The sequence below is a fragment of the Rhea americana genome, unplaced genomic scaffold (assembly GCF_003343005.1).
Source record: "Rhea americana isolate MKP2758 unplaced genomic scaffold, rheAme1 scaffold_124, whole genome shotgun sequence".
Taxonomy (NCBI): Eukaryota; Metazoa; Chordata; class Aves; order Rheiformes; family Rheidae; genus Rhea; species Rhea americana.
The window spans coordinates 309744-323189 of NW_028185306.1; the positions used below are offsets into that span (position 1 = coordinate 309744).

Sequence of the window (13446 nt, forward strand, 5' to 3'; positions counted from 1 at the left end):
CCTGCCGTTGGGCTCGCGCCTGCCTGCCGCACCTGCCGTTAGCCCCTGCCTACCTGCCGCTGGGCTCGCGCCGCCGCCTGCACCTGCCGCTGGGCTCGCGCCTGCCTGCCGTTGGGCTCGCGCCGCCGCCGCCCCCTGCGGGCCGTTGGGCTCCCGCTGACGCGCCTCCAAGGCCGCGTGCAGGGGAGCGGTGCAGCCCCCCGCGAGCCCGATGCTCCCGTGCTCCGCCGGGCCCCGCTCGCAGCCCGCCTCCCCTCGGGAAAGCGGCGGCCCTCGGCCCCCGCTCGGCGCGCCTAGCGCGGGGAGCCCTCACCGCCCCGCCCTTGCTCCCCTTACCTGGTCCGGGAGCATGAGACGCCGGAGGACGCTAAGGGCCCCGGGGCACCGCCGCCTGGCAGCGCGCTCCCGCTAGCCGCCCGCCCGGGACACGGCCTCCTGCGGCCGCCCCATGCCGGGCTGCGCTGCTCGTCCGCCCGGCTCCGGCGCAGCCCGCCGCCGCGGGAGATGCGGCCCGGCGCCTCACGAAGCGCTGGTCGCGCGGCGGCGTAGCGAACGGCGGCGAGGGAGGCGCGATGCAGCCGTTCACGCGCTCATTGCTGACGTCCCTCAGCGCCGCCGGCGCGGAGCGGGGCTCTCCCCGCCCCGAGGCCGAGGCCGAGGCCGAGGCCGGGCCCGGCCCGGAGATCGCGTCCGGCCGCGGGTAGCACCGTCCCGCCTTAATCGGCTGGGCAAAATGCGTGAGTTTCTGGTGATGGATAAAGCTGTGAATGACTGCTTTGCGATGCGGTAGTATGTGTTTTTACTAAATCTACAGATACAGAAAAAAAGGGGGGGGGAAATAAAAAGCAAAAAAATTGCTTGTCAGGTTTGAAGTATTTTTATTTTTTATACTATTTTAAGTATAAATCATCTAAAGAAGCATACTGATTTTTTTTTGAATGTTCTAATTCATATAAACCTATTGTAGATACCTGCGTTTAAAAGCACTCGCTCTCCACAAAATCAACCAAACAGCCATAAATTCAGTACCTAAGTTATGGAATTTCAGATTCTCCAGTCTCTCCCTTTCTTAGATAAGTGGGGTTTTTTGTAGGCAGAGATAAAAATTCTGATTGCAACCATGTGACCCAAGAGCGTGCTGTATTAGTATAATAATACTGATTTCCCAAAYCTGGATTAAACAGTCTCAACAGACCACTCGTGGCTGAATATTCTGAGAAGATGAAGGAAACCRTCCTACTGCTCCATTTTGCGCAAGGCTATTTGGGAGATTTTGCCCCAGTCTAGGGTCCACATCCAAAGCTGGATTTATACATCSAATACATGATTAGGTATGTCTGGTTATCCTGCCTGATACTTGGTGGAGACACATGTCTGCACAAATTCAGGGTAGGATTGCAAGTTGTGTGGTACCGTTCTGCATATAAATGAGATACAGTATAAAATATTTGAAATTATTTGGGATTGTGCCCATTTTTCCTGGCTTTTGTTTACTGTATCCCACCCTAAAGGCATTATTGGAARTTTACAACAGACAAAATTTCTCTTTAGAGACAGCACTCAAATCTGATTGCCACCTAAAAATTTGGTTCTTCTTCTTCTAGTATCTCAAATGCTTTTTTTTAAAAATCACTTTTAGCATTTTTACAGGATCACAGACCACTTTGCAATGGTGTAAGTGAACAGTCTCTTTAATGCTTTGAGAAGATAATCACATCATAGTCATAAGATAGCCTTATGACAATTCCTTGTTCYTCAAATTTACAGAAGATGCTTTGCATCTTGGAGTTCAGAAAGCCCAGATAGGGAAGATGTAAGAAATACTTCAGTATAATGCATTTTTCCAACATAATTTCAAGCACCTCATAATAGATTCTGTAAAGGGGGTAGGTAATTTGCATAACAAGACTGACACATGCAATATTGATTTATATACGTCCCTCCCCCCACAAAATTTGTTGATGGGGGTACTGAATTTTTAAGCATTGAAGGTCATCAACCAGAGGACAGAAAAAGAAAATACAGGATAATTTACCTAACTTTCTCAATGACCTTTCTGTTGTTTTATATTAGAAATCTCATTGAAATCTCATAGCACTTCAGTAAATGTATATCTCATCTCTGTTCTCAAATTTTTTTCTCAATTCCACTGCTGCTACTGTTGTGATACTGTTCTACGCCTATCTTCTCTATTCTGATATGAGCACTTCCATAGGCATGTGTGCATCATTTAGTGCATATGCCAGCTCATTTACAGTGAAAAGTGCTGTGTGTAAATGCAGTCTAAAAGTTTAATATTATTTTTCATATTTTTCATAGTATGAAAAATAATATTAAACTTTAATGGTGAATTGCACTCAGTACCCCAAGATAAATAAAAATCTTATGGATTTGATGCTTTATCAAAAAGACTTCAGTCACCTCCTCATGCCTTAAAATAATCAATTATAAATATTTTACACTCTGTAGCATACAAAGATTTCCTTATAATCTAAAAATGACTCTTGACTTCAAATGTAAAATATCATTGAGAATATAAATACTGGTTTGMAGGCTTTGTAGCTAGTTAGTTTTTGTAACATCTGCTTTTCTAGTTGTCTCAGAATACCTGACATCAAAAAGGATTTTAAGCATCATGTATATGAACATTATCCTTCTGCACAATAATTTCAAATAGGATTAATCACCTGAAGAAAATAAGTGCAAATCAAATTAAATACAGATATTTTTGAAATTATACAGCTTTAATATTTTACTTTTTACAATTCTATTATAATGACTTTTAATCACTACTCTTGATTTCTAATATCTTATATATTGATTTTTTCATAGCACCTTTTGATAGCCAATAGCTTTTAGTAATGAAAACAAAGACAGAACAATTAAATACAATAAAAAATGAAGTCTTTATTCTTTTGGCTCAACTGTAATGTGGTTTACTGTTCTTTATGGTAATAGCATTTTCCTGCATGCAGTTCACTGACACACAAGTCATTATTTTTGTAAAAGGAGGAATCAACATCGAATTTTTGCTTGTGTTAGAAACACAAAATGTCCTGATATGCTCAATTATACAAGTTTGCTATTTAATTCCTGTGGAAAAAAAAAAAAACATCGTGGATCCCATATTATATTTAGAACAGTTCTAGTGCAGCATGAATCAACAAGAATAAGAATAGTCTATGTAAACAAACACTGGTAAAGATTTCATGAATAAAAAGACTATCTTGAAACTTCTGATGCAGGCAGTGCTAGAATTTTAAACAAATCTTCCCAACCACATTTCAATTACAAGTTATATCTATTTGGAAGCAAGTGCATTTTGGACTCAGTTTGAAACTTATTTCACATTAAAATGTGTGCAAAAATACAGTACTAATAAAAAAGCAGAAACCTAAAGCTACTCCATTCTCTCCTTTGTTTCTTATTTTGTGAAGTTCTTGAATTAAAAAGTGCTATGGATAGAAAGTAACAAAAGTGACAGTGACATCAACCTGAAGATAATTCTCATTTCTTATTTTATGTACAAAATGCTGAAAAATAAAATAAAATGATATTTTTACAATATTTATACTTTCTTAGAAAATTCTATCCATGTATTTTCAACAGATTAAGCAGTTTGCAACGTATACTGTACAGTCTGACTATACACCGTACAGTAGTCACTTAAAATTTTAGAATGCAAAGCAAGCTGTTAAATAGCTGCAAACTATTGCTTGACGTCATGAAAGAATGATGACTGACTGAACAATTTGTTTCACTTACCACTGAGATATGGCTTCCCATATTAGACTTTTAACAGTGGAAGGAGAAAAATTACAGCAGCAAAGGCAAGATAAACATGCATCAGTGATAGCTTCCAAACTATCTATAATGGTACAGAATACTTCATATTAGCTGTTAAAAGCTTGCAAACTACACTTATTGTGGTACATATTTGATGCAATAAATACTGTGCACAGGTCATTATTTGTTTGCTCAAACATGCACCACAGGAGAAAATAACTATTTACATAGACAGTATTATTTTATCAACACATACAATGTCAACCTTGCTGAGAGCAGAAGATGGCTAAACGATACTGCAGGGTGAAGCAGAACAACTTCATAATCATTTAGTTTTGTGGGGTTTTGGTAAATTCAGTTTCCCAAGTTCAGGTAAGCTGGTTTCTACAGAATACTTTAAATTGGACTTTACATCCCCCAGTAATTTTTTTATGCAGAATTTAATCAACTACAGATTAATGACTTATGAAAAAATAAAATATCTGTTCTATTACTGTAGATTCTATGGGACTTTACAGGCACATTAAGATTTCTCTGGATGAGACACTAAATTCATACTGTTATTAAGCACCTCAAAATATAGAGCCACCCTGAACGTGGAAGTAGTTAGACTTTGTTGCTTTGTGCGACGTCATGTTTTTCCATGCATGAACTACAAGTGCAGCATGCCTTCATGCAAATCACTTCTGTCTGTACATTATAGAGAGTAGAACACCTGGTTCTCATACCCCCTTCCCCAACATAAAACCCATTTACAAAAATAGTCACATATAATAGTAAACAACCTGTGAATTAAAAAATGATAAATTCACCAACACTGATTTTTGTAAAAATATGGCAAATGTGGCTGTTGAAATGCAAACAGTGGATACAATTATTTTACTGAGTGTTTAATGTTAAACACAGATATTCATAGGTTCGCACCTTTTTTTAACTGGTCCCTACAGTCTGATTGGCCATTTTATCTTCCCTTCAGCAGTGTCAGCTGGTAATAAAAACAACAACCTCCTTTCAAGATGTTACCCTGTTTTACAGAGTTGCAGTTTGATGAGGAGGGGTCACTGTCTTGTATAGGCACTGACCTTTTATATATATATATATAATTATTTATATATATATTTATATATGTAAAAACTGTCAGTTTGGCATGTACCTCCTACAGGAGTCCCGGTGACACAAATACATGACTTTCTCATGCTGTAAACAGTTTATCACAAACAGAATTCCCTGTTACTTTTTAGTTTCCCTGCTGTCTTTACCTTTATCTTCTTTCTCTGATTTGTCTTTTTCATATTTATCTTTGTCTGGCTTTGTTACACTATCATAGGACGGGGGGGAAGTGGTGGATGGGGTCATATCTGTTTTTTCTGGAGTAGAGTTCTCATTTAGTTTATCCATAATCATATCTTCTTTCATGGGCAGATCATCCTCATCTTTATCTTTATCCTGATTAAATATACATGAAACTTTCTTGACTTTTTGCCTTAAAAGATGACGTCTGAAAGCACGCTGAATGATGACAGCAGACACCTCCTCCTGTTTTCGTTTTAATGTAGTTGTAATTGGTTCATAGGAGACTTTAGAAGGATTGGCTGCCATAAACCGATCTTCCATCTGTATTCTGAGGGCATCCATCTCYCCACTTTCCCCCAAAACACGCTTCGTGAAAGCAAACAAGATGTCAAGGCAGTGAATTCTGTCACCACTTACCATGGGCAGATCCATTGCAATAAGCTGGACTTTGTTTGGCTTTGCTATAAGAAGAGGAGGATCTAGTGAAGCTGCAAAATCTGATAGTTTACTGAACTCTATGAACTGTGTTGCATCGGGGTCGAACTTCTCCCAGACTTCGTAGAACATCTCAAAGTCATCCTCGCTCAAGGGCTCAGCGCTTTCTTCAGTAGCAACACTGAAGTTCTCCAAAATCACAGCAATGTACATGTTCACCACTACCAGGAACGATATGATAATGTAGCTGACAAAGAAGAAAATCCCAACGGAAGGGTTGCCGCAGTCTCCTTTAACGGAGCTGCCCGGATGATCCTTATGAGGGTCACAGTCTGGTTCCCCGCTGTTGAGAATTGGGGCTAGCAAACCATCCCAGCCAGCAGATGTGGTAATTTGGAAGAGACAGATCATGCTGTTGCCRAACGTTTCAAAATTGAACATGTCATCWATMCCRDCYTCYCTCTTGACRTARGCAAAGTTGGACATTCCAAATATGGCATAGATAAACATGACCAGGAACAGCAGCAGACCGATGTTGAACAAAGCGGGAAGAGACATCATCAAAGCRAAAAGCAGAGTGCGGATGCCCTTAGCGCCCTTAATGAGACGCAGGATTCGACCTATTCTGGCAAGTCGAATGACTCTGAATAGTGTGGGGGATACAAAATATTTCTCAATCATCTCAGCTAAGAACATGCCTGTTGAAAAACAAGTTAAATTAGTAAAGAATATTATTATTTTTCAAAGCCACTGCTAAAGATTTATTCTACAAACACTGCAGATCTTTTAGAAGAATTTGAACAGACTTTAGAAATTTGACTTCTAGACTTTAAGTTGTTTTTTAAAAAAAATTTAAACTTTGGTATGCTATGGAAATCCATAAATCCCAACAGAATTTCTGAAGCAGTTTGCAGAGTAATGAAAAAGTGCACCAAAGATGTTTCTATGTATTAATTGTATGACTATCTATACAGACACACTCACATATACGAGGCAAGCTTTTTAAGACAAACTGGTAATTACTGTAGTGTAGATTAGCAAATGCTGAGATCAGAAGAATATCTTTCTATTTAATAATAATCTCAATCTGAAGAAAGATATTACAGCATTAAATTACCATGTAAYCATCATGGTACAGTATTCAAAAAAAAATACACAGATTTGAAGAGAACTGTAACTTGTTAATCACATATGAAATAACATGACCACAAATTTAGTAATAATGCCACAGCAATTTCAAATGTAAATAAACTGATACTACTTGGAAACTTCTTTCCAATTTCCTGTTCTAGATAAAGRAAGGATTAGTGGAGCCATATATTTATTACTACGTGTGCTTCAGCTCTGCTTGTCCATTTGCTCACCTTAGCTCAGCTGTAAGACCTCTCCTTGGCAAATACAGCTTCAAAGTAAGCCAGAGGTTTTACACTGCTGTCTGGCGTCCTAACATGCTACCTAGCGTGTTAGCCTAAGAACAGTCCCACTCAGATTTTGATCTTGGATTTAGACAAGTGCCAAAACTGCCCTTCATTTATTGATTTGTACCTCTGCTAAGGTGCTATGGAATTTCTACTGAATTCAGAACAAAGGTCTGATTTCAACTAATGGAAAAGTGAGAGGATATGAAACCTATTCGTAAAAATTCTCCATGCTGTTCAGTTATTTTATAGATAATATGAAATCAGAAGACAAAAAAAAAACTGAAGTCAGACATTCTAGTGACAACRTTGAACCCAAATGCAAATAGACTTTAAATTTCAAAAATAAAGTTCAGTTTCCACTGAATTAGCTCTTTCGTGAAAATGAAGTGCTCTTACCTACTATGGAGAGAATGACAACCACAAAATCAAAAATATTCCAGCCTATAGTAAAGTAGTAATGGCGAAGTGAAATCAATTTCAGGACACATTCTCCAGTGAAAAGTACAATAAACACCAAGTTAATCCAGTATAAAATGTTTTCCATATCTTCACTCTGGTCATCTGTTTCTACCATCATTGTGACCATGTTGAGGCAGATAAGTATCATGATACTGATATCAAATGCTTGTTTTGTTACAAAATCAAAGACCATTCCTTGGAATTTGTTCTGTGGGGAAAAAAAGTCATTTTGATATGCATTGGTAGAATTTCTTTTTCCAAATTGTTACAAATTAACTGAATCTTGTAGCTAGCTGTACATGAAAATGATTTCATGTCTTCCATGAACTCTTCCATTTGTATGAGTTTTCCAGATTGTATATGTAAACAGAAATCAAATAGGCATGCAATTATTGTATTTACAAGCATTAAAGGGAAGACTTAAAAACATGGTGCATTTTATAAAGTTGCAGAGAAGACTTTGCCATCTCAAACCAGTTCACTGAAAGCTTCTGTAAAACAGACTATTAAATGAATGTTTAGCTTGGCAAACTTTGAAATAAGAAAAGGAGGGGGGGTGTTGGCAGGCAAGCTGAAGAGTTAATAGCACTTCATTTGCCAGAAAATGTATAAAGTTTTCAAGCCCAGACTTCAGTAATCCCCATGCTACCAAAACAACCTTTAAAAAAATCTGTCTTCCATTTCTCAGCTACAGAGAAATTACTGAGGGCTGCACTGGCCACTGAACTGCCTCCATGAGGTTTCACAGGCAGAACTGGAACTGCAGAACTGGAATCATGTTCTGCCCCAGGCCAAACCTTGCTCCATAGCACACAGGTAGCACTGCTCAGGGCAGCAAGCTGTTGTAGGGATGCATATAGCAGGACAGGAGTGAGAGAGACGAGAAGGACTTTTATTCCAGGCAATAATATAGTGAGTTGCCTTTATACAGCAGTTTCAGAGAACCTTTCTTGGCTATTGAAAAAGACCGTACCCTAAGGCTCACAATTGATTGTTCTAGTTAAACTAGTGATTTGAAAAAAATACCACGTAAAATGTCATTAACATCAGCAGAGAGAAAATGAAGAAAAAAAGGAAATGGAAGTCCTCCATTTTCAAGCAGACTAGGAAAGACATGAAAATTGGATTTTGAATGGGTGAAGCTTGTCTTATATCACTCGTTCTTTCAGATTACAATTTAATTCAGCCTACAGCTTAGTTAAAGGAGTCCAATTATTAAATAAATGTAAAAATAAAATACAAAATTTTCATTCTTACTGCTGGTCGAGGTATAGGTTTTTGTGGTTTCTTTGAACCCAATTTTTTCATTGCATTGTAGTATTTCTTCTGTTCTTCTGTCATAAAAATGTCTTGACCTCCAAAGTAAAGCAATCAAACAAAAACTGGTTACAATCACATATCTTGCCTTAATTACTTATAACCAGAAATACAGAGCAGTAATAATTATCACTCTTATTCACATTTTCATCTGTAGAAAAAGTTAGGACAGACATAAAAATCTTGTTTTGTTGTGATTATTAGTACATGGGAAGCAGAAGGATTGCTTTACACCTTCCATTCTAAATGTTTAAGATATTTACTGAGACGCTCTTGAACTTGGAATTTTTGTGATGGACCTCTGGTATTCACTGGGGAGAGAGGAATTGCAGAGGATGGGAGCTTTCAGGTAAGCAAGGTGTTTCTTCTTTTTTCTACTAAAGTCCTTCAGTTTTTCTGAGACACAATTTGATAAACTATTCCAATCCCTTTCACTCGTTTCTCCTCTACAGTAAATTTTGGAATTTTTTCAGTATTGATAACTATAATGCCAAAGGAAAACTAGAAGGGATCCAGATAATCAGATTTCACATGCTCTTCCTGTCCCAGTTTTGGGAACTTAAAGTGGGAGATCCTGAAATTACTGCTTAGAATGAGTAAGAAAAAAAAGGCATCTCTCCATCTTAAACAATTTCTAAAGGAAGCAGTTGGATTCAGCAGCACTTCCACTACTGTAATAACTTTTTCTGTTACTATACTTTAGTTAAGTTCTGCAGCTAAAGTATTGATATTTTAGATGAAGTACTGACAAAATACTAACACTAAAGAGAGTACAAATAAAGATAACACAGTGTTTATTATTGGGGTTCAAAACCAGCACTGATGAGCTCTGAGTTATACAGGCAACCTAGATAAGGATTTTTAAAGCTACATTTAGCTATTTCAATGGATAACCTTTTTACGATTCTGTTAAAAGACTCCAGTGCCAAATTCACATCTTCACACAAGTGTTTCATTATACATGGACAAATTTAGAGTGTCATTGTCCACCAACCTCTCATCATACCAAACTGTATGGTTTTAATAATTTAATGTATGTACTACATAGGGCACAGGTTAATTTATCATAAAATCTGAAAATATATTTTTAATAATGAAATCACTGTGTGGGGACCCAAAAGAAGCATTTTTAGCTTTCTTTTCTAAATAATGATGAAGTACTTATCTTCTTTTTCTGCTGGTTGAAATTGTCTATGATGACACCAATRAAAAGGTTCAAGGTAAAGAATGATCCAAAGATGATAAAGATGACAAAGTAAAGATACATGTACAGGTTATCTTCATACTTAGGCTGATCCAAGACCTGTAAAAATGCACAGATACTAAGCCTTATTTTAACTGTGAACACGGAATCAGACATCTGCTGGGTAAAATTTAGGGCTTTGTCACTCTGATCTTTGCTTCAAGGTCACACATATTCCACTATTGTGCAATCTCTGAATTTACAATCTTGACAAAGGACTCTGCTATAGAATTTGATCTTTCATTTAGAAAATTTAACTGGCCTATTTGAGTGTAGAAAAAAATACTGACGACACAATTGATTTCAGCTAGCATAGTACCATTTGTCCAAATGGACAGTATGAAAAAACAGTTCTTAAAGGTGTGAATTTTCCCATATATCTCATGAGAAGGCCCTAACATGGGTTTGTGGTGCTTTCATTGCTATGGGTGCTCAGTAAACTGCCCTGGATTTTACTATTTGTACCATGATTTGCCACTTTTGTATAACTTCTGCTCGTATTGTTTTATATCTCACTGCTCTGGCAGAGTTTCTCTGCAGATGACCCTCGCTTTAACCTGAGTTTTAACTCAAAGTATGCATTGGTAAGGTTACAGCACGCATCCTTCACAGCTTAATGGGCATAGGCTGTCTAAAGGGAGGCATCCAAACCACRTCAGAGTAAGCATACTTTTTTGGTATAGCTATGCACATTTATTACACTAAAACAGGTCTCCCTCTGTGAGCATAGCTTACTAAAGAGCTAGGGTGTTACTAGTATAGTTTATTCAGGTCTCTACTTACAGCTAGAGCATAACTTGTACCTAGGGAAGAAGGGGAAGGCAAAAAGGTAAGAAAATGTACAGACTGAGTTGAGAATAGGATTTCCTCCTTGCCCTGAGGAAAGAAGCCAAGCTGCCTGCAAGGCTTAGTGAAAGTATCAACCTTAAAAAAAAAATCAGTTACAATCATCTCTAAGCTATCAGGTCCTATTTACAGGTGTAATACCTCAAGGCACATAATGATAGGAGGAAAACAYATTCCATGTCAATAGAGTATTGCACTGCTGTGGAATTTTGGTCCAACTATACCACCAAGAAAGTGGAATGCTTTAGCTTGCGCTTCTGCTTTCTTTGTCTCTTGTATTTTTACTATGGTCTCCATTTGCTCTAACTATAATAACTCCTTGTTCTCTCATTTTTACTATTACTTTTGAAAGATGTTAAAATTACATTCTTGAATCTTGGAGCTCATACAGTCAAAACAGATAGAGTTAAGAGAGTATACTTACATTACGAGAATCCACAGCTGCATACATGATATCCATCCATCCTTTAAATGTAGCCTATAAACGGAACAGTTGTGTTTATCTTACGCTTCTCCTGGAAAATGGCTTGTCAGAAACACTGTTTAAGAGCTGAAGACAAAATGTCTTGATGGCTCATAATAAACACCAGTATGGTACAATATTAATAGGTCATTCTTGCCTTCTAGTGTATTTTTTATTCATATGTGAGAATTACAAGCAATGTCTAATATTTTACTACGGAGGACACAACATCTATTAAAAACTTTTATCCACTATGAGTAATACTGGATATAAAAGTTATTTTATTTCTTAGAGCAGAGTAGGTGTATTTGATGTAGACTCAATGCAGCTAAGTTGAATTGGGTTTGAATTAGGTTATTTTCTTTTATCATAGTCTTTATAGCCTCTACTGTATATATTACTTCTGTGAAGTCAAGGATTTATCCCACACTTTAAGCCATCACCAGTTCTTGGCTCAAAGGCATGACATTTTTCAACAGTTGCAGTGATACTCTATAGTTCCTGAACAAAAGCTCAAAATTATTTACCTTTCTAGTTCACAGGAATTAGAATCATAGAATCATAGAATCAGTAAGGTTGGAAGGGACCTCTGGAGATCATCTAGTCCAACCTCCAATTAACCTAACTCTAGACCAGGAATTATTATTTTACCAGTGCCCATGACAACTAATCTGTCACAATTAATTAATTAATTAATTAATTAAACGATAATACAGGAAAAACTAGCTTATCAGTTATGATGAAGTGCTTCCCTAAAATACACAGCCTTGTGGAGGGAAAGACGTTAACAAATGATATCTCAGCTGGAAAGAATATATTATAACTCTAAAAATCAGAAAGATATGGGAAATATCTGCAATTCTGAATGTATGAATTCTCAGGATTCTTAGGATCTTCAAGAAAGAAGGAAAAAGTACCCTGCCTGTGGCAGGCATGTTTGCATATGGTGGTTTTACGTCAGCATCTTGTGAAATATAAGGATTTCACTAACATGAGAGAGAACATTTTGGAAAAGCTTTGAAAACAGGGATACAAGTATTAATAAAAATGAATAGAATGTCTCAGTGTTAAAGATTTGATCTCAGTTGTGCGTGTACTGAAAGCACCAAACATTCCCAGTACCCCCGAAGTTACATCTCATGAACTAATCTTCTAAATAGGATTCTTTCTATCCTCACAAGAATTCTGTACTGCTGACATTGATCTGCCCAGTTTCTTTCTACAATTTATTTTTGCCTTTTATTTGGTGCATAGGTATATTACTTTGGCTATATACTTTTTATAATTTTCCCGATTACCAAACTTGACTTCCAACATAGGAGTTAGTATAATCAGTTGAATAGAGATGCAAGGCAGATATACATGTTTGAAGAGAAGTTCACAAATACACTTTATATATGTTAAATATGCATTTCTGCTTATTTGAAATTTCTTTACATATTGCATACCTACATAAATACATACACCCCCCCATGCACAAACACATATGCGACTCTGTGTTTTTAAAACATGTACTCCACATTTCTGTGTAAGGATTTTTATAAGCATAATTGCAAACCAGAAAACGGTCTAACCAAATGATTTCTTAAAATAACTTTGACTGTTGCAATTAAACAACAGAAATATAGAAACAGAAATAGTGACTTACTACTTGAAGCAGTGACAGATAGCCAAGGCCTACGTTATCAAAGTTAACCTTCACATTCTTCCATCGAGCAGTTTCATTGTTTTTTATGAGCTCCTCACATTGGCTATGGTTGTTGATTTGGCTGATATCAAATCTCTCATCAGTTGTAGTGTTAACACAGTAGTAAAATTTTCCAGCAAACAAATTTACTCCCATGATACTGAAGATCAGCCAGAATATAAGGCAAACAAGAAGCACATTCATAATGGATGGAATTGCTCCTAGGAGGGCATTCACAACCACCTAGTGTACAAATGAAACCAAGGAGACACAGGGTAAGAACAGAGGCCCCAGTATCTTACATATGTTTTATCAGATTTAAATATAACACTCTATTTTAACATCTGTATTATGCTTTTTGATTTGTTGAGAATAACAAGAAAACAGGTATAGAAGAAAGATAAAAAGTCACCATGATACGAAGGAAAAACATACACATAATAACAAATGGTGGCTTTAAAAATGAAAAAAGAATAGGAAAAGAATTCTGAGAAAA

The 13446-nt window shown here is 37.4% G+C and overlaps 2 protein-coding genes across 2 annotated transcripts in view; both read right to left on the bottom strand.

Annotated features, from left to right (window-relative positions):
* The window catches only part of CSRNP3 (cysteine and serine rich nuclear protein 3), a 96165-nt gene extending 95752 nt beyond the window's left edge, over positions 1–413 (bottom strand). Inside the window, exon 1 of the mRNA XM_085325851.1 lies at positions 337–413. The gene's annotated coding sequence lies outside the window, so the exon portion shown is untranslated. The remainder of the gene's footprint in view (positions 1–336) is intronic.
* Positions 414–4694: 4281 nt separating this feature from the next.
* Positions 4695–13446, bottom strand: part of SCN2A (sodium voltage-gated channel alpha subunit 2) — a 56139-nt gene continuing 47387 nt past the window's right edge. Inside the window, 6 exon segments of the mRNA XM_085325853.1 lie at positions 4695–6212; positions 7332–7602; positions 8652–8776; positions 9873–10014; positions 11225–11278; positions 12912–13193. Of these exon segments, the coding sequence (XP_085181979.1) occupies positions 5017–6212; positions 7332–7602; positions 8652–8776; positions 9873–10014; positions 11225–11278; positions 12912–13193 (2070 nt within the window). The 3' untranslated portion in view covers positions 4695–5016.